Genomic DNA, 21,561 nt, shown 5'->3' on the forward strand with positions numbered 1-21,561 from the left:
TGAAGAACCGTATCAAATCGAAGTTCTAGGTCATGAAGATGAAAAATAACAGTAATACGTACAAGATATTTATTTTATGTGTCGCCACAACGCACACGACGTCACACAAAACGTTATGTTGGCAGTTATCGTGCGTCTGTAATGTATGTCCATAGCTTTTACGATCGTGTCGCGCCTTACCACACACAGACAGGCAGTTCGGCGGACAAGGAATGAGAGATATAGGCTAAGGTAGAGCAAGAATAGTTCAAACGGGATGGTATTACCACTATATTTATTTCGAACTTGTAGTTCTACTTTTCAATCCACACCCATCAATGATAGATGGGTGTGGATGGCAGCTGATGGTGATGAATGACAGTGACCACTTATCATTGAAGAACTGCAAATTCGTTATCTACTACAATCTTATAAAAATGTGCTATTGTTTGCAAATACTTAATCGTCGATAGCAATAATTGTGCACACGTAAAAATAAAAAAATAAAAACACTTAAAAATCAATCATGTACGCAATTGTTTCCAGACAGTCTCCACACTTGTACTCTAAACATAACTTGGCTTTCTTTGAATTATACATCTCTTTCCGACATTATCATAAATGTCCTTCTACAAATAGGTGCTATTAAATCTACGTGATTATTAATATCCCTAACGTCTAACCAGAAAAAAACAGCACACTGCTATTTGGCAGAAATAGCTGACAATCTACACATTTTGTCCCATTCGATCCGCGAAATGTTCTGCCACTTTTAAACTCATTAGATAAACTCCAAAGCTGTGTGTTCCTGACCTTCAGTATGTGTGTTCCCTTTTTATGACATTCCTGTGTTATGCGAGAATTCTTCCAGCATTTTTCACTCTTGTCGAGTTCACGGGCTGTACATACATACGTTTTAAATATATTTTCAAATGAGTGATGGGTTTTTTATCAACGATTGAGTTACGAATACGTATGAGTGTGTAGGCATTCGTACGATGCTTTCCTTCACGATTACAACAAGTAATAATTAATTTATATTGCGAAAATATAAGTATTCGGAAAAACAGAGAACAGCAGATATAGATCCAATTTTTATTTCATAGCTATGAAGACGAAAATTGGACGCAGTTGAAATATTCCCATGATTTCCACATGATAGTAAACTCAACAATGCGTAGTTTGAATGCGTAGAATGTTTCGACTTAAACGAATAAGCACGTTTAAAGATTTTCGCCAACAAAAGTCGAATCGAAAGGTAGGACTGTTCGCCCTTTGCTATTGTGGGCTTCGCTTTTCATGCGAAAGGCTTCGAAATGTATTTTCTGTAATTTGTACGGAGTTTTGTTCGGAAAGTTTTCACTCGCCAAAAGATATTCAATGGACCCTCGGCAGCTGAGTTTCTTTCATTTACTAATAGCTACTGCTCGTTTTTTGGTTTTTGGTTCAGGATTTGATGTGTTGAGAACTTTTTTGGTTTCAGGAAGAAATCTTGTGACGGACTTTTTAACAACAAATTAGGTGTAGATTTTTATTCCCTAACATCTTTTGCACCAACAATCATAAGTAGACAAACACCAGAACCTTGAGAGTTGTGCACCAAGTTTTCCTTGTTTGATACAATTAATTAGTCTCATAATGAGGTAGCCCATCTGAGGGGGAGTAGTATAATATTTTTAATGAATCGTAGAAATATGAGGAAACAGATGGACAACTTCAACAACGAAACATTTATTAAGAATATCTGAATTGTTTGCGATTATAACGATAAAGGTACAGATGTTGTAGTGATGGTAATGTTCGAGAGAGCAGTTGTTACAGCTGTTGCAGGCGTCGGTGATGGTGAATTGAACTGGAACATCACTAGCTCATACGTTACTATAGTTCCTGCAACCTAAAAAACAGTTTACACATAATCCAATGATATCTAAACGGTAAGATTACTTAAGCTAGAACTATATTACTTACCGTTAGAAGTAAGCTTCGAGTCACGCTGAAAAACTGTAAACCACTTAGTGCTAACTTGTCTCCATTTACTTGATCAAGAAATCTTTGTACCTGGAAAATAAAATATCATCTTTTTAAATAATATAGTGATAATCCCAAAAAAGTATTTAAGATGTTGAAACTGTCTCATTATCAAACGTGTGATTTCAAAATATTTTTGCTACTTCTTACTTAATTGCTATGTGTCATTGAAAGCTGGCCATCAAACCAGTTACCTTGGAGGGAGCAATAATAAAATTAACGTTGAGAATAATCAAAAGGGAATACGTTAGTTAGTATTAGCTATCTATTTGTGAAAGCGTATCTAGTTGTTAGCGTCTATTTCTGTATCTCTAATACTATTAAAGAATTTTTACACAACCCAAGACGACTATTATAGACGACGTCCTAGGGATAAAAAATAAAAAGCTTGTGTAACAACTGCTTTACTCAGAAAAAAAGATAAATAAATAAACAAACTTACTTCAACACAGTATACAGGTGAGGGCACATCATACAGCACAGCCGCCGGCACATTCGATGCGGTGTTCACTTGTGACGCGATGAGAGAGACTGCTGCTGACCGAGTGATCAGGTACACTAGGGAGAACAGGAAATACGTCGCTGCTTCGTACCCGCCAAGGATGTTGGCGCTTGTGCTGAAAGTAATAAAAAATATAAGCAATTACACATTAAACAGGCGCTTGAACATTATATGCTGTGTTCACTTGGGACGCAATGAGCGATATTGCTGCTGACCGCATGATCAGATACGGATGATGATAAGGAGAACAGGAGATACGTAGCGCCTCCGAAACCACAGAAAGATTTCGAAACCATTGACAGATGGCATATACACGGAACTTAATCACAAGCGCACTCACACAAGCGCCGACACATTAAATTCCGAGTTCACTTGGACAAGCCGTTTAACATATTTGTCAGGGCAACAAATCTCTGATTTGCGATTGATTTGGTACAAACGTCCATATATTTGCGGCAGTGATTACATACTTGTACAATCAGGGGGGCTAGCCAAGTTGACATTCTACAGTCGCTTGCGCTGTAGAAACGCTATAGAAACGCTAAAATGTATGAAATTATCAATGATCACGTGATCAAAATAGCGAAGTAGAAAAGTCGTAGCCAAGTTACACGATAGAATAGAACGCTAGCGATTCTACGATGCCCATGTCATTGCTTTTTTCCATACAAATGACAACCTTTGACAACCTATTGACAACCTTTTGACTTTTTTGTCAAATTTGTTAGCGAAGCGTATTCTAAGATAAATGTCATAGTGAGCGATCGCGCCGACCCTGTAGAAAACGTAAACGCTAATAAAATGGCGAATTCTGTATCAGCTGTTTGTCACTTCACTACGCGCTATCACTGCATTATAGACTTTAATTACTTTTGATTATTTGAAAATGTATACCTACTTTAAATTTGTTGAAATTTGAATATGGCTCTCTATAACTAGTGTATCCTAAAATATTATAGAAATGAATTGCACAGACGTTTTTCTATTTTAAATTAATATGAACATATAATACAATAGATAAGTAGATAGGATAGAACTTAGAGTTATTCCAGTGCTTAAATAAAAATATTGTCTCAGTTTAACTGTTTTATTGAATCATTATTAATCCTTCTCATAATAAATTTACTTGTAACTAAACAATTTATTTAAATCTTAAAAGAAAAATATAATATTAATATCCGTATCCTTTTTTTCATTATTATCTCCTGTTTCTCTGCAATCTCCCTGTCTAGGCATAAAGCTGGTAGTTATGAGGTTTATTTCTTGAGATGGCATGTATGGTATACACCCAGTGACATACCCATTTATAATTATTGCCTCCTCGGAAGCCGCTCCTACGATGGGAGAAGATCCTGAGTAGCTCTCCTTTAGTAGTTGAGTAGATTTCATAAGCTCACTAGCAAGCCCATTGGGGTGTCCTTATATGACAAGTATATGATTTTAGTTTATTTGTCACTTCCTCTTTCCCTGTTGTCTCTGCGGCATCAGCTATCATGCGAAGCATTTTCGATTGGAAGCGTTGTGTGATGTCCAAGTTTGAGTTGGATGCGGTTCTCCAAAGCTTAGATCCATATGTCCATATGACCATATCGGTTTTAGTATGACTTTGTAGTAGTCAAGTCTGTTGCTGAGAGACATTCGTGCCATGAGCCAGTAAATTGGACGAAGTTGGACGTCCAGATATTTTCTTTTGGTCACATCACAAATTACATGCAATCGGTGTTACTGTCATTAGTAATATCGCTATAAACAATAATTTGTATGCTCTTTGTAAACAATCACCAATCACCATAGTTACCGTTCATAGACATTATTAAGTTTAGTTTTTGCAAATAGTTTTAATTAACAAAATACATGTACTATAAAATATGGTATATTTTTTATGTATATTATGATGTTATATTTTAATATTACTATTAAATAATTAATCATTACCATGTAGGTATTTTGGCTGGTGTAGAAACCAAACGATATTGTATTTGACGGCACATTGATATTAAATGTGATCGCTAACCATAGACTTATCGTATATGTAGAATGAAACTTGCTAACGAATAGAATAGAAAACGAATAGAATGCAAAGATTGTAACATGGCTAGCCCCCCAGGTGTTATATACCTATTTGCGTTTTTTCACACATTTCCACAAAAAAGTGTCTTTATCAGTAACCCTTATGGTACAATAAGTTATCGTCCTCAAACATTAACATAGGACAGTTTTGACAATATCCAGCAAGGGTTTGCCACTAATCCGCACTTTACATCATTCGCATTGTACTTCAATTCGCGTTGTAAGAAATGATTCCAGCCTCCCCCAATTGTGCGAAATGATTGCTACTCGGCTTTTTAGATCCATTTACATAAATATCAGATTTACATAATAACGCAACTCACTTTTTTGATCTACTGCTACATTCTCCAGTGCCTTTAATACCGTCCCTGTAAATGAAAGAATTTAGGATTAGTATTCAGACGTTGAAGCAAGGCTTAAGTTATTTACAAGATAGAATTTTTCATAGTTTGACTACATTGGCATCACCATAACTATATATTTATGTTATATTCCAGTGTTGTGACGAATACAGCAAACTGTGGTTGACGTGTGTTATTAATCCTCAATCTATCCAAAATCCGCCTGCCAAAGACCAAAATTTGACAATTTGTAGATTGAAGACAATTTTACAGTTATGTCAAATGTCGATCTTTGGTAGGTAAATCATTGGAGATATAGATAGATTATTAATAATGGACGTTAAAGAATAGGCTTATTACATAGCTGGCTTAGCAGTCATGAAAATGAAGCATGACTATTCGCAGATTTCAAAGTTTCTAAAGGACTTTCATGGGAAGTGCGATAGATTTTTTTGGTCACAGTATGGCTATTCCAAAAATATGCCATCATAACAAAATAAATGCTCTTATTTCTAGAAAAATGATGTTACGTTTCGTCTGCAAATCGCTACAAGGGCAGAATAAGCGTAACATTACTCCATCGTTATGTTGTAGCTATTTGAACGGCGTGAGAGAAATTACTTTACTACGTGCTTCTAACACTAGGAGAGAATAACATAAATCATTCTTACGAGTACATGTATAAAGATTGTTACAACATATATTCTGAAATGAGTATCATTATTGTCCAATTTATGATAAAATGATATTGCGCTGTGATTTGCGTATGACGATTTATTTATTTGTTTGTGAATGGTGATAGAATCGTTTGTAGTAAGAATTCGGCATGACCACCATACATAATATGTCTGCCTTATAACAGCAGTGACAAGTAAACTGATTTGACCTGTTTTGAAGAGTGTGATTTTTATAACGAAAATAAAACTGATATCAGTAACACTGTTCAATTCTTGTCAACTTTTAGATGGGTAAAAAATCCGTCAAAGTTGTCTTTTAACGTTTTTTCTGGCGACTAATTGTCGTTTGCTCGGTGAAGGCGTAAAGTCATTTTATATGTGCCCTCCTTCGAACACTAATAAGAACGTGCCCTCTCACTCCTGTTTTTCACGAGGGCTAGTTTAACGTGTGTGCCTTGTGAAGTGCGTAAAAACTCAGGAAGCCAGGCCGTGCCTACTTCTTTGAACCCTATGACAGCGCTGTGAGCATCAATCCTGACACGATTCGAGTCTGCAGATTGGCTTCGAAGATAAGGCTGGCGGTTTTATCTACTTACGTTCTGTGACACGGATTGTAATAGACTCCGTGTACCTAGTATTTTTTCTCTGTTATTGGGTTGATATTTAACTCGTGCCTATTTTAAACCACAATTATATTTCATACACGAGTACACTAAGAACTTAAGGAGTAAAGTTTTGTTATGAGGATTATGGAAGTGCAAAACGTTCAAACTGATTTTTTATCAGAATTAAGTCGGAGAATACGAAGAAGATTATGCTAAAAGCTTTTACCATTAGCGGGGATCAAGGGAGGAATAAAAGAATTATATACAGAGCATATATAGAATTTGAATACTCAATAGTATATTACTGTGGACTATTAGATAATGATAATGAATTATTTAATATCGAAATAATATGTGATAGCGGTGTTAAGTGATATTTGTATTTAAAGTATGCTCGAGGGTAAATTAGTCTTCAATGACCTTAAGCATACGTGTAAGACCTTAAGGCTCTAATATATATTTAATACTCTTAACCTATTTTGATTGATTGCAAATGTTAAAGGCAATAGTGGCGACTTACCACCACTGTATACTTATTTGCTTCTATTTATATTTCTAGATCTAATAAAATATCTCCTCAAGATAAAAGACTTTTTCATTAGGTAGTTAAAATTACTTTCGACCTTACTACGTTTGACTGAATGTATGGTAATTTCGGGCTACAAATTGAGAGACTTCGGATCTCTCTTAAGTCAAGAAAGTTAGTTAATTTTACTTACTCTAAAGTGTTGAACAGCTGCAAACAGATGAAGAAGAGGTTGTTTGCAAAGGAGATGAATACGATCCCACTGATGGCTTCATCGACCTTCCGTACAAGTTGCGCCGCGCGACCGTATTCCTCGCGAGAAGTTCTCCAGAATATCTCCGGTAAGTACTGCACATTGATAGAACGTTTTACCGGACATAAAATAATACATTTTATATCATATAGTATTAGACAAATATCGTTATTAACTCATTACTGCTCCTAGGCATAAGCCTTATTAGAGTAAGACACATTTGAAGAAAATTTTAGTTTATAGAATGGAAACAGATAAATTTACATTTTACTGTATTTAGTGTTCGATAATTGTTTTAATCAGTCCATTATTATGCCACGGCTCGGTAATCCGTCAGAGTCAGGGAGGTTTAACGCACATTTGAACATAGGACATCACATAGCCTTGAAAACATTTTTTAAGAACTCTCAGTCTCAGACATGTAATGTCTGACACTGAGAGTTCTTAAAAAACACGTAATGACAATGTTTCCTTACTATATGTTCGTTCACCATCTAAGTAATAAGTATTTATATAAGCAAACGAATATGCAAAATTACAGGCGCCCAGGATTCGAACTTCAGACCCCCGATTAAGAAAACAAATTGCATTTGCAACTTGGTTTCTTATACTGATAATGCTTATGCTGATTGATTACTGATTTCAGTAGCTACCATTGCAATAATAGTCAGTAAATTTCAATTATCTTACCTTGCCTTGAGCAGCTAATAATTTCTTATTGACGTGATCGAGTCGAGATGTTAAATAATAGCTCATGCAGATCACAAATAAATCCGAGAAATTCCATATAAACGTCGATTGGAAGTGAAGAAACTAGAATATGAGAAAAAATATCTAGATAAGTGTCAGCCAAGTTCTAAAAAAAGAACTGGTGACAGCAATGTGTGTTACATGTTACATGAACCATTTTCATAATTCTTTTGGAATAGTATATGAGAAAAAATATCTAGATACGTGTCAGCCAAGTTCTAAAAAAAGAACTAGTGACAGCATTGTGTGTTACATATCACACGAACCATTTTCTCAATTATTTTGTCAGCGTAGACAACCACGCATGATGTTAATATTGAGCTCGCCTTCCTTTTTAATATTTTTTCCTATTTCATATTTTTGATAGAATACAGTTACGAAATGACCGTCAATTGTTAACAAAAGCTTGAAAATTCAATTAAGTACGAAACGTTCCAAAATAATTTAAGGGCCACTTTTAATTTAATATTAACCAAAAAATTCGTTCCACCCTCATTTTAAACTCAATTTTCAAGTCACTTAAATTCCAGCGTAATTAAATAATGGCATTACAATTTCACTTCTTTTGGGAAATTTCGCGATCCTTCAGCATTTCGTTTTATGAAACGTCGAAAAGTATCCAATTTTTCATAATAGAAGTGAAGAGGGGATTACCTCAAGATGAGATCTACGGAGTCCTTCGTAAATCTCATAACGCGAAGAAATTATTTTTTCTACACGTGTATTATGACTTTTCGAAAGATTGAATCAATATTCCTATTACAGATAGGGTATTACTGTTCTGTCTCTTGATATATGGGCTAAGGTAAATTATTATAGGCACAGTTAATATTATGAAAGTATAATTTGTATCATGCCTATATTACAAAAAACAAGAACGTTTTGGTAAATGAAGGGTTTTTTCCCAAAATTACAAATTATTATTTGGGTATTAAAATATACATAAAATAACCAAAAATAAATGTTAAATAATATAAACGTGTAAGAGACTATACCTGAGTTATAATACCCAATAACGGTGAATACGGCAGAAAGTTGAATACCCATGGGTAAAAATGTTTCACAAATCCCTCATACAAATGAACATTTGGATAGCAGACCATGGCTCCAGCGAACGCTGACAACAAAGACAAGATGTGTTCCACTGAAAATTAATGACATTGTTATTTGTAAAAAGTCACATGCTTTTATTCTTACCTAACCTAAACTAACCGATCCTGTACCTTCTTCTAATGTATGGCTATTGATCTAGATCTCCTCTCACTTGTGAGGTGCGACTTCTAGCCAGCAATGGAGCAACACGGTTTGAACGATTTTTTAACAAATGTACTCAAAAAATCTGCTAAATTATCAAAAATTGCTGGACAAGAAGTGTATGTGAATACAATGCGGCTATTTTAAAATATTTTGATTTGATAAATTCAAAACTCGACACCACTTCTAATTAACCCAAATTTCTAATGGGTCTCTAGTCTCTTTTATACTTAATACAATTACAAAGGCCATTGTCCTCCACGCTGGTTTAATCCAAGTTGCTAAACTTCACTTACCTTTGAGAACGTTTACTTACACAATGCCAAAGTAAGCACAACAACACAGGTGATGTTGCACTTGTTCGCAAGATTTTTGTCATAATTTGGATCCAGTTCTTCTGTCCTGACCACATGTTGAACCAAATTTGGCCAAGCTCTGCCTACCCGGAAAAATAACACCATTGTTATGCAAGTCGTGCCGTAGAAGATTATAGGAGCTGGAATAAAAATATATTCACATGTGTGGCATTTTGGTGTTGTTATGGGCCGAAGGGAAGTTTTTTTTATAATATAGGAGTAGCAGACGAGCATGCAGTCCACCTTATAATAAGTGGCTACTGCCGCCCACGGACACCTGTAATCAATCCGAGGTAGGATTAGATATTTCTACCTGAGGTCAGCCACAGATGCGCCGCCTACCCCTGAGGACTGAGCTGGAACGCCTCTGAAAAGTATGTCTCCCTTACCACACGTTACAGACCAGAACACAGCAGCAGAAGTTGTTCTTCATCGGGTTTCTAATAGAATTCTAATAGAAAAGAAGTAATGCTTTGTTGATGACGCTTTTCAAACACAAGGTGAAGGTGGATGAACCCGTATAACATGCGGTAGAGACACAACATAGATATATTTGCCAACAAATCTATAAAAATAGCTGCTTTAATAAAAATTATTAATATATTTATTATACGTATGTGAAACTCCTGACCTACTTAGAAAAAAATATAAGCAGCGGGAACTTTACACAATTGCCATTTTTATTTCTAGATACAAAAAATATATTTTGTGCTGAGAATAAGTAAGCCGATCCTCAGACCACATTTATTCTAAGAATAAAAAATGTATCGTGAAACGTATTTCTTTTCCATTTTATTCATTTCAAATGAATGCAATCATTTATTTAAAACCGAATTCACGACTAGCCAAGCGATTTTGCAGAAAACCATGTGCGGTGGTTGCAAAGATTTTTCTTTATTTTTTCCCGGTCCATGCGTTTTGACGGTAAAGTCTTATTTTATTTTTAAGCCACTGGTTCTCTTTATAGAAAGATTCAGTTTAAAACAACGGCTTAAAAAAGAACAATTTCAGTTTTTTAAAATGTGGTTCTACATCACAATTTTGTTTACTTATGTTTTTATTCATATTATTTAAATTAGAATTACATTTATTATAAGACTCGACGAGACTTGCACCGGCAAGTCGATGTTACTAGATGTGTCTACAGCTTTTGATAGGGACATTTGGTACCAACAAAAGTTTTAGACTGTGCGTATAACTATCTGATCCCAAGATTACCTATATATGTACAACAACGGAGTATTTGTGTTGTGCAAGGCATCATATTTATATATATGTATATTTTTGAAGTAGCCTAACCTAGCAGTCCACCTGATGGTAAGTGGTCACCACCGCCCATGGATCATTGTGATAAATTCCTTAGAGAATTGGTTCGCATCTGTGATAACAGATTCGTTGCCACTCTAAAGGACTGAAATAGTCACATTTTATATGAGCCAGCCAGCATCCACATCCAGAACATTTTACAGAAAGTCGTCAGAAAGGGTCAACGCCAGCAGTGACTTTCAGTTCATAAAACAAACCATGTATCCGTTTCTTAAATATTTCATATTTTTTTTTCAAAAATTGATGCTCGTTGATTACTTGCAATTTATTCAAGCTTTGATTACCAACGATTGTTTTCAGTAACGTTACTTTGAATAAAATCCAACTTTTATTTATAAATATTTTATATTTTAACACAATTTAATTGATGCCACTATTGCTAACGAATGGGACGCGAGATAAGAGCTCAATTGTACTGTCGGTTAGTTAACTTTTATTGTTTTAGCTTTGACTAGCCATTTTTATAAATGTTTGAATTTTAAAGCGTTTTCTGTGTTCCACTTCTGATGGAACGACTCAATTCACATTTTTTTGTTTTTCTGTAAATCAAGTTTTACAATATAGAAGTAGCAAACGAGCATGTAGTCCACCTGATGGTAATAGTCACTGCCCTATGGACTTGAAACGCCTCAAATAAGTAGGTGTACACTTACCCTACCACACATTTAGTGTTGTCATTAGGCAAAAAACGATGTTGTAATGGTCGAGAGTCGAAATACAAAGGGTCCAACCACCTTCCAGTTTATAGGTGATTTTAGATGTAGACAAAATATGTTAACAGTTGATTATTATTAGACTTGAGATTAGAGTATTGTGATAAACCTGGTTGGACACGCAAATCATATGGATATTGAAATAGAGAAAAGTCATTCATGTCAAAATTAATTTTATGTCTTAATGTGATTTTTACTTACTTGTAGCGTTCAGAGATGTGACCGAATGAACAACCTTATGTATACACATTATGGTTAAGAAGATTTGTCCCAACAGAGATAGTAATGAATAGAGACATTTCCATGACGACCACACAAATCTAGAAGTAGAAACAACAATCTAAAAATAAATAGCCAATATGCACAGAAATGATAATTATGCTGGATTTTTCAAATATGAAAATGACTTATTACCTATGTGTCTTCTACTTTGTTTACTTGCTTTCTTCTATTTCGTTTTAAAAAGAGATTACAACTTTATAACTGCCGTGTAACTTAAACAATCTACTTTCACCACCTTACTTCCATTTTAGGTAATTTTTATTGATGTCACTACCAGCACTTTATATTTACTTCTTGTCATTGTTAACCTTACTTTGTCCCTTCCCTTATTATGTATACATGAAACTAATTGGTCTTTATATTCATTATTTTGATACAACAAAGAATCATCTAACATTACCCACCTCACATCAGAAGCCTTATTACTGAACACACCATCTACAGGAATCAACGAGAACGTCTGCCCTATAATCAGCGTCGCTCGTAACGACGCTTGGAAGGTGGCTGGATCCTTTGCTGGCTTCACTACAGTTGTGTGTACCTTGTTCTCTGGAAATAATCATACGATTCATATGTTAAGTAAACGTCTTCTCTAAGTACTTGAAATTATTGCCTATTATCTCTCACTTGTAAGGTGAGAATACTAGCCAGCAGTGGAAAAATAGCTAGGCATTATCGATACTTTATGGTTCGACCAGGGAGAAACAATCACTATACTTATTTCTAGCGTGAAGCAGCTCTGCTTTTCGGTGGAATAGTGTGGATGTCGACTGACTGAGATATATGCCGTCCATCAGAGTTCTTAACAGTGGCAATGCATCTGTGATGACTTTAGTTCATTCGAGTTGGACACAGACAACCATGAGTGGAAGTGACCACTTACCATCAGGTGATCTGCAAGCTCGTTTGCTATTCCCATCTTCTAGAAGAAGAAGAAGAGTGGTAGTAGCGACTACGCATCTCTAATTGGCATGGAGTTTAATACTATGCACTAAGCACTATATGGAGGTAGAAGAAGTCCATAGGCGGCAGTGACGTCCGCTTGCTACTTCAGTCTTATAAAATAAATTCAGATACTTACTTTTAACAGGAATCCAGTAACTAGTGTTATCCCTCTTTTGCCCCATATCCTTATTACCCACTATCTGTATCACTGTGAAATCTGTGCGCTTCACCACAAACATTGGTGGGAGGTGTTGTTTGTGGTCGACTAACTTGTTTATGCGACAGCCTTTAGCGTTCCGCAGTAAAATCTAAAGCGCCTGAAAATGTCGCGAAAATCAAAATACATTACTTTTTAAGAGAATTCTACGAACCAGATTTCGCATAGCAGAATGAACATACAATTCTGATTTATGATTAATCATGTGTGTGTGACAGGCGCGCGCCGGGCTTTGTGTATGTTCATATAGTACATATATACGTGAATTATATAGCACAAAATTTAAAAGAGATGTCAACCAATTTGTGCTATTATTTTTTACAAAGTTATGACTGGATCCACGGCCACGGAATACATATAAATAATGAGTAATAATAATGATGATAATATTGATGATGATAATGAAATAATGAATCTCAATCTATGTTCTAGGCTTAAATTATAGAGTATACTCCTGTTTATGTAACAAATGTCATCCACGAATCAGGCTCTTTCTATGCGGTAAAGTATAATACATCTGACCACTTTTTGAGCTTAAGTGTCAAAATATATATGGCTGTAAGATACTTTACTAAAATGTGTTAATTGACATTTGTTTTTAAGTATTCGTAATTCTTTAAATTCTAAAGTTACACGAATTTTCTCTTCTCTTTCGTATTTCAAACTATTAATAGCAGCAATCGTAGTAATGAATGCAAATCTAATAAACGACTACTTCAACGAGCTTCATTTTATGAAAGCACAAGTTTCAAGTATTTCGACTTGGTTCTTATTGAGAATCATGTATAACCTTGTATGTTGCTTTGGCACTTCTGTCAAAAATTGCACATATTACTTCCACAAACCAAAATTACTTGTCCAAATAAACATTAACTAAAATCACAAACTATCAATCAAAACGAAAGTCCAAACGTTTTTCAAAATATTTTCTCCGCAAACATACGGAACACCTCACACCGGTCAATAAATACTCGTCACATTCGAAGAACGAGAATGGAAAACACTATAATAATAAGGAAGGAAGGCAGTCATTTAACTGTCCCGATACTCTGTTCCATGGAAAGAACGTGGGCGGTTAAGGACTTTTATTCTTCACGACCACGACTGAATATTTCATAACTTCTTCCGAATTTTCTAAAATTGACTACGTCACCTTCGGACACTTCTTCATTTCTCAAAGTTGATTCTAAAGATAAAGTATAACTCTGTATTTAATTTATGTAAATAATCTATAGCAGATGAATGTAGTAGTATTTTGTTAAATGTCAACGTGATTTCGAATCTCAAAACATTACAATCTCCAGTGTTTAGTTAGTGAGGACGGTAATTATGACAAGTGAATTCATACTTCTAAGATAATGGCACTTATCTTTGCTGTAACACTACCTTCGATACGTACAAACATAATTATATTCAAGAGTATGGCCACACACACAAATTGATGCGATACTGGCATTGTATACACTATACATATATTTGAAGAATACAATTATGATACTTAACTACGAATATACAAATCAAAATTATAAAAAGATCTTACATAATGTGACTTTAGACCTAAGTCTTTACAAAATTATCACAAGATAGTATTCACTTTTAAGCTTTGTCGCATCGTTGTCGTCAGTTGTAAAAGTCGTATGTTTCGGTCATAATAAACTTTATGTCGCGTGTGCTACCACGATAATAGTTCGTGTCCTCAGAATTGGAATCAGATTTGATCAGCTATTGATTTTTTTATTGACACTTAATAGTACACGAATACTTTGTAGTCATTTATTTAAATAATCGTTGATATTCCGGCAATTAAGGATTTGTTTGATTGAAATTTACCGGTTGAACTGTATGATTAATTGAAAGGTCATTTACTTATGTATTAACGGAAATACTCGTACAATCTTCATGATATGTCATAGTATGTCCTTGTACACTTGTACAGTCATTGATAATCAATTCTTTACTATTTTGCTACTGGACAACTAGGAAGTGATTAAACCAGAGTTAGTAGTGATAGATTTCAGATAATTTATTTTTAATATTTTACGTATTGACCATTTTATCTGACCTCTTGTGAGTATTATGCTCCGTACTACAGTGAGGTCAAGCTAAATCTTCTGCCAAACGGATCTTATTCAAACATATGACAGAGTTTAAGTCTGATTATACGTATGCTCTCAGAATGTAAAATAAAATTGTTCATATAAAATTAAACCATATTTGTGTGATTCACAAAGGAACAAAGAAACACTCCAACACAAAAAATACGGATTCAGACCAGAAAAATCTAGATATGTTATAAATATTTCAGTGTTCAAACATAGCCTTATCACTTGTTACAAAATTAATTAAAGACCCTATTATAAAATTATTATGCTCACAAACATATCCATTTACAAATTACCATTAAAATTTAAATAGCACAGTCATATTTTTTTAATAACCGACTCTTCAATTTAATTATCACATTGCTAGAATAACTATGTTTATAATATTTATTTAACTGTGCAATCAACTACACTTGCTATCCACTGGCTATTGTAAACCAATATGTAATTAGTGCATGTATATTTAATTATACTTCCTCATTGTTGTGATTTTTATAATACTGTCTGTACCGTACCTACATATGTTCTAATTTGTATTTCTCATGTTAAATGAATTGTATCCGAATGAGAAATAAATGTCTTAAACTGTATATTTTTAAACAGGTTTTTGTTACAGATTGTTAAGAATATTTTAAACGAAATTCGAATTTTAAACTCTTAAATCCTTCGGTGAAATGGAGAACGGCAACATACTCGTATCGTTCACTTTACGCCGCTATAAACTATTTCCCAACTCCAGGAAATATCAAATGTCCGTCGTAAAGATTTTATACCGAATGCGCTGACAAGCCTGATAAGTGGGTATAAAATAAAACGGTACGTAAGTGTAAGTTTGTATGGTATTTTTAAACGACAAATGAATTCGTCGGTCAAGATATTCATGACGCGTCCACACGCTTGACAAGCTGCAACAAACCGTCACAAATTCAAATGTGTGGATAGAGTGTTTGAGATGGTTTATATACCAAATAGTATCAAAATAATTAAGCATAGCGTTTTTAGACGTCTGGAGTTTGCAGATAGATTCACTAGGAGATTGGTCGCTTTAAGATTATTTTTGGGTATAAACTACTTTGTAGAAAATAATATGTGTAAATGTCATATACTATAATAGGTTTATGACATGAAATAAGTACCAACGACATTGTTGAAACCACGAAATAAATGAGGTCTTTAATCACTTCTATCACCTTCAAAATTGTAAATTGTAAAGTAAGATTATCACTAGCATATAATATACAGTAATAATTTTAGATTATGTCGGAAAATCGCGCAGCAACACGGGTTATGCAATGGTAGCAACTAATTCGAGCGGAGCCGCGAGCACAGCTACATGCTACAATTACTTAATATATTCTCCAATATACCTACCATTCCGACAATTTTTTTCGCACAAATAAAATACACACGAAAAACCTATCTCACATCAGTCCTACCATATTTATATAACCTCACGTAATCTAGCTCACGAAATGCTTTCTAAAATATTTCTCCTGCATATTTTTACAGTTTTCTGTCACGAATTTGTTGGCTGTTGTGCCAGCTCTGAAGAATTTGGTAATATAGAGAGAAGACGTATCATACCTCTGCATAATCTACATACGAGAAGAACCATAAATACCAATTTGAATTACCGACGAACTAGTAATATACAAGAGAGTACTTACACACAATTTAAGGTAAAAAATAAACAGCACTTCGTTTAATTTTTAAATATAAGCTTAAAGTAAGAAAGTAGCTTAGAAATTAATTATCACTTGCTTAAACGGTGAAGGAAAACATCGTGAGGAAACCTACAAACCTAAGAGATTTTATAAACAAAAACATCTCAAAGGTATGTGAAGTCTACCAATAAGCATTTGGCTAACGCGACGGACAATGGCCTAATCCTTCTCATTATGAGAGGAGACCCGTGCCCAGTAGTGGGACACTAATAGATAAATGATGAAGAAACCAGCTTGCAGTCCACCTGATGGTATGTGGTGAATATCCATGCATATGCGTCGCATCAACCACTTACGCCTGAAATTAATTTCCAATCTACCACATTTTGCCTAAACATTGAAATTTGAAAATTTGTAGTAATTGATAAATCAAAATAAATTGAGTGTTTGGTAAAAACATAAGACAGATTGATTATTAATACTGGACACAGAGCTACGTGTTGTTCAAGCAATAGGAACCAATGGGCTCAATTGTTAACGCAAGCGCTATCGCAGGCAGATGCTAATATAATATATTATTCTAAATCCAATTACACAATATCCCTAGCATAGTATTTGCCGCTAAAATGTTATTCTACTACACCTAAGCTAAAAAATGTTTGATGTTAAATATTTTTATAGGTCTCGGGCGAAAATTTAAGATATAGAAGATTATTTCACGTAAGTACACCGAGATGGGTGATGATAGATAACGATGAGGACCACGGGATAAGAGTTCAAAATTATTGAAATAAATTAATTCAATTTATAATAATGTAATTATTTATTATAATGTAAATATTTATTATAATGTCTTTCTTAACTGAAATCCCATAAAATTCCAGTATTTAGGTACTTTTTCCCACGGTTGCCAAAATGTTAGAAAGTGTTTTTAATGTATTTTTAAGATATCTCGTATTTTAAATGTCTTTTTAAGTCAGTTTTAATTTTTAATAATAAAAGTAAGATTAATCGTACAGGGCATATTTTATGGTAGAATTGCACTTCAGACAATTGACATAACTGCACCCACCCAACATAAAAATACTAATAGTGCCCGCGGCTTCGCCCAGGTTTTGAAAATAATAATGTATGTAACTGAAAATTTGTACCTTCATTGTAACGAAAGTGGTGCTATCTGTCGAAAATTGGTCATACCAACTCAGAAACCTTCGTGGGCTCATGCACAACAACTTTGCTAAAAATCATCACCTGCTCAAATGCATAGTTTGCCATTCTATAATATACAAACATTCATTTATATATGTATATAGATTTGAATGAAACAAAAGTACACAATGTAAAAGAAAACGAATTTTAAATTTAGTATCAGATTACAGAAAAAGCTAACTTTACCTGACCTAATGAGATCTGAGAAAGAACTAAGACCAAACTTCCTTGAATTTTAACTTATTTTATCTCCATCTTAATTTAATTAGATCCGCGAACTGAAAGATTTTGAAAGTTCAACTTTATCCGCGAGCGAAGTTACTTAATTGTTACTGCGGTGAAGTATAATCGCAGATGTAGCCTAGAAAAATAAACTTGTATAATAATAGTGAAGTATTAAGTTAGGATTAAAACTACTTCGCAACAATCCGCTACTAACATGTATGACGGTACTATTTTAAACCATGCAGTATGTACCACCCTCCCTCCCATAAAAGATGTGTGCAGATGCAAAATATATATATATATATATATATATATACCACCATACATATCACCACCTAGGGATACGTACCATACATATTAGTCACGGATTATGCGAAGTAGTTTTAATCCTAACTTAATAGCATGGATTTCCGTAAACCGCCCTCGTAATTAACTAATAGTGAAGTAGCAGACAAGCTTGCATAGCACCCAATAGTAAGTGCCTATGCATCTCATGGACATCTGTAATCAACGATCAGATTAGCCATTGACGCGGAGCCACCTCTGAGGACTAAGTTGAAACGCCTAAAATAAGTATGTTTCCCTTGCCTTTGAAAACTAAGCTGGAACGCCTCGAATGAGTACGTCTTTCTTCGAAGTGGAACATAGCAGCGCTTAACACTGTTGTTAGTAGGCAGAAATAGTTATGCCAGTTCTAGCTCTAGATTGAGACCACTAAGGGTTCGTACACAAAACTGCGATGCGACGTCGCATCGCAAAAATCTGCGAGCTCCCTCGACGCATCGCAAGAACTTGCGAATTGATTCGCATCGCACAGTGGTTGTTGTTGTTGGTCACCCTGAGAGACGCTACGCCGCACGATATCGCATCGCAGCAATTCGCATCGCAATTTTCTGCGTTGCGAATTCGCATCGCGTCGCATCGCAGTTTTGTGTTCGAGCCCTAAGGGGCGAGTCTACTTGCAAAAATAATCGCAGATATAATTGCCTATATAGACAGGCATGCTCGAAAAACCTCCAAGATTTATAGCATTAAGCCGGAGTAAATTTATTTTCCTGCATTGTTTTCATGAGGGCCGTATTGTGCAGCGCTCTCGACCATAAACACATAAACTATTGCATATTCAGCACACTTTAACCACATAATTTAAAACTCATACAATTTCTAGGATTATGGATTTATAGGGCTTTTTTAAGTGTTATTTCTAAATGTTCTTTTAAATTCTTGATACTACCTAATATTCGTTACAAAAATAGTGATAGTCCAAGGCTTTAATCTTAGCTTAGCCAGCTTAGTCCTCATGTGTAGCGCGGCATCTGTGGCCGACTTCAGGTAGAAATATCTAATCCTATCTGGGGTTGATTACAGATGTCCCTGGGCGGCAGTAGCCACTTACCATCAGGTGGACTGCATGCTCGTCTGCTACTCCTATATTATAAAAAAATATATTATATTATGAGAATTATACATAATTTTTTTATCCTTACAACAGTAGAAAAAACTTAATATAGAGAACTACATGCCTGAGAGTTCTGTGCAAAAGGTATGTGAAGTCTATCCCATTTTTGCTAGTATAACAGTAGCATAACAGTAATATAAATCCTTCCACTATGCGAAAAGACCCGTAGTCACTTATTGACCCAATAGTAGGACAATAGTGGTTTGATGTTACCGAATATCTTTGCATACAAAACTAGTAAGTAAAGTTACATAAAGCGTAAAACTTATGGACATCCATATGCAGGGTCGGATTTGCAGGTCTAGAGGCCCCAAGATTTTCGTGACAGTTAACGACAAGTGAAAAAAAAATTTTGCCCACAAATTATGTTTTTTTTTTTAATAATGTATCAATTAAATGTAGCGCCAGGTTTGTAGATAAAATGTATTCAATACTTGTTAAAAATTAAAAGCGGCTGACACTTCTAATTTTAGACACCTATACATTTTTTCTCTATTGTGAGGGCCCCGCTTGCTCTCCCAAATCCGTCCCAGTCCAGATGTATTCAAAGATAGTGTTAATCCTTGAAGACGATATTCGGGACATCTCGATAATTCAAAACTGAGTCATCTCTTAATTAGATAACTTTAGTCTCCATACCAAATGTTGGCAAACTTATCTACCGCCGAGTTTGAATGTGAGTGTAGGTAGTTTGGTATTGAAGTGAAATTAATTATATTAGTGATATGTGCGCGATTTCGAACTTCGAACTTATGTTGCTCTGCTTCACAAAAATTACTTTCGTATTATGGTTTATTGTTTGTAATTAAAAAATGCTCGTTTGGAGAAATTGACCAGGCGTCAAACATGTTGAGCAAGTATAACAGAATTTAAAAAAATCTGTTAAAGTAGTAATGATTATAAAAAAAACTCGAGTGCTTAAAAATTATTAACTTTAAAGGTGTACCAATTGTAAAACCAACGAGGCATGCCAAAGCCGTTCGTGGCATGCCAAAGCCGTTCGTGGCATGCCATAGCTGTTCATGGCATGCCAAAACGCACATACATACGCTCGAAAAACATTACCCTCCATAGTCGGACAAACATTAGCTCAAATAGGATAACAGTCACTTCACACGCAAATGATTTCGGGTTTTATGTCACCCCAGGGAGACATTTCCACGATGAGTTTAAATATTTCGGTTTTGGGCAGTGTTAATCTCCTTGATGTACTGGTAGTAGAAGATCCCGATATAATACGACTTTCACCGAGCTGGTTAATGAATCAAACGATTTTTATATCAAATTAAATATGTCAAAAAGTATATCGCATATGGGTTGACTAGAAAAAAATCAGTCCAGAATATTATTTCTTCCTTAAACATTTCACTGGTTTCGATAATAGAAAAATTACATACTAATTGAAAGTATGACGCCTATATACTTAAAGATAAGATAAAGTTTAAGAATAATTCGTTTTTTTTTTTATTGTAAAAACGTCATATTCTGGACTGATTTTTGTAGACAACTGATGTGCGATATAATTATTGACATATTTAATTCGACTTAAAATACTTTTCATCCATTAACCAGCTCGCTGAAACCGATCTTAGTGAGGCAAGTGTAAAAAAGTGCTAACATTGCAAAACCACATTCTTTAACTATGTTTTTTACATTGGAAAAAAAAGAATGTGAAAAAAAATCGAGAGAAAAGCTGCAAGCACTAATATAATTTATAGTAGAAATGTGTTTAATGAGAAACGTAGACCTACCTTGGCGCCCTCCTCGACGCACTGGCTCCATAACTGTTGCAATATTATTCATAGCGGTGATTAAACTAATCCTACATCTATAATGGACATGATGGCATGTTCTCATAATTAACCCTTATGATAGAATGCCATTTTCCATTCCAGTGCCGATTGCTATCAATTCACGCAAAACTATAATTGTTGGCTACGTATGAATATTGATTATAGAATAATTATTGTTTTAGTGGAAGATAAATTAGACTGGACAATTATTATTAAAAACATCGACTGCCTAAAAATAATACATTACAGCTATGTCCCTCCTATAATTTAGACGAATCCAACAAC

The 21,561-nt window shown here is 34.6% G+C and overlaps 1 protein-coding gene across 1 annotated transcript; it reads right to left on the reverse strand.

Moving 5' to 3' along the window:
- Positions 1 to 1,738: 1,738 nt before the first annotated feature.
- On the reverse strand, positions 1,739 to 12,857 carry LOC140747396 (gustatory receptor for sugar taste 64f-like). Its single transcript, XM_073079827.1, has 11 exons — positions 12,744 to 12,857; positions 12,067 to 12,211; positions 11,582 to 11,700; positions 9,302 to 9,481; positions 8,727 to 8,875; positions 7,672 to 7,794; positions 6,922 to 7,076; positions 4,903 to 4,947; positions 2,450 to 2,624; positions 1,948 to 2,037; positions 1,739 to 1,873 (listed from the first exon to the last, which is right to left on the reverse strand). The coding sequence occupies exons 1-11, from the start codon at positions 12,844 to 12,846 to the stop codon at positions 1,739 to 1,741; spliced, it is 1,419 nt and encodes a 472-aa protein (XP_072935928.1). The 5' UTR covers positions 12,847 to 12,857.
- Positions 12,858 to 21,561: the final 8,704 nt, after the last annotated feature.

Source organism: Epargyreus clarus, unplaced genomic scaffold, assembly GCF_041222505.1.
Source record: "Epargyreus clarus isolate Ecla_fem2 unplaced genomic scaffold, WU_Ecla_fem_2.2 ptg000014l, whole genome shotgun sequence".
Classification (NCBI taxonomy): domain Eukaryota; kingdom Metazoa; phylum Arthropoda; class Insecta; order Lepidoptera; family Hesperiidae; genus Epargyreus; species Epargyreus clarus.

Bases quoted from the DNA above. Each gene is read 5' to 3' on its own strand.
- LOC140747396 (XM_073079827.1), bottom strand. From the start codon at position 12,846: ATGTTTGTGGTGAAGCGCACAGATTTCACAGTGATACAGATAGTGGGT. The intron at 11,701-12,066 runs GTGGGTAATGTT...TTCTACTTCTAG, and splicing joins AATAAGGCTTCTGATGTGAG to ATTTGTGTGGTCGTCATGGA. The intron at 7,795-8,726 runs GTATAGTCTCTT...CTCATATTCTAG, and splicing joins TATTGGGTATTATAACTCAG to TTTCTTCACTTCCAATCGAC.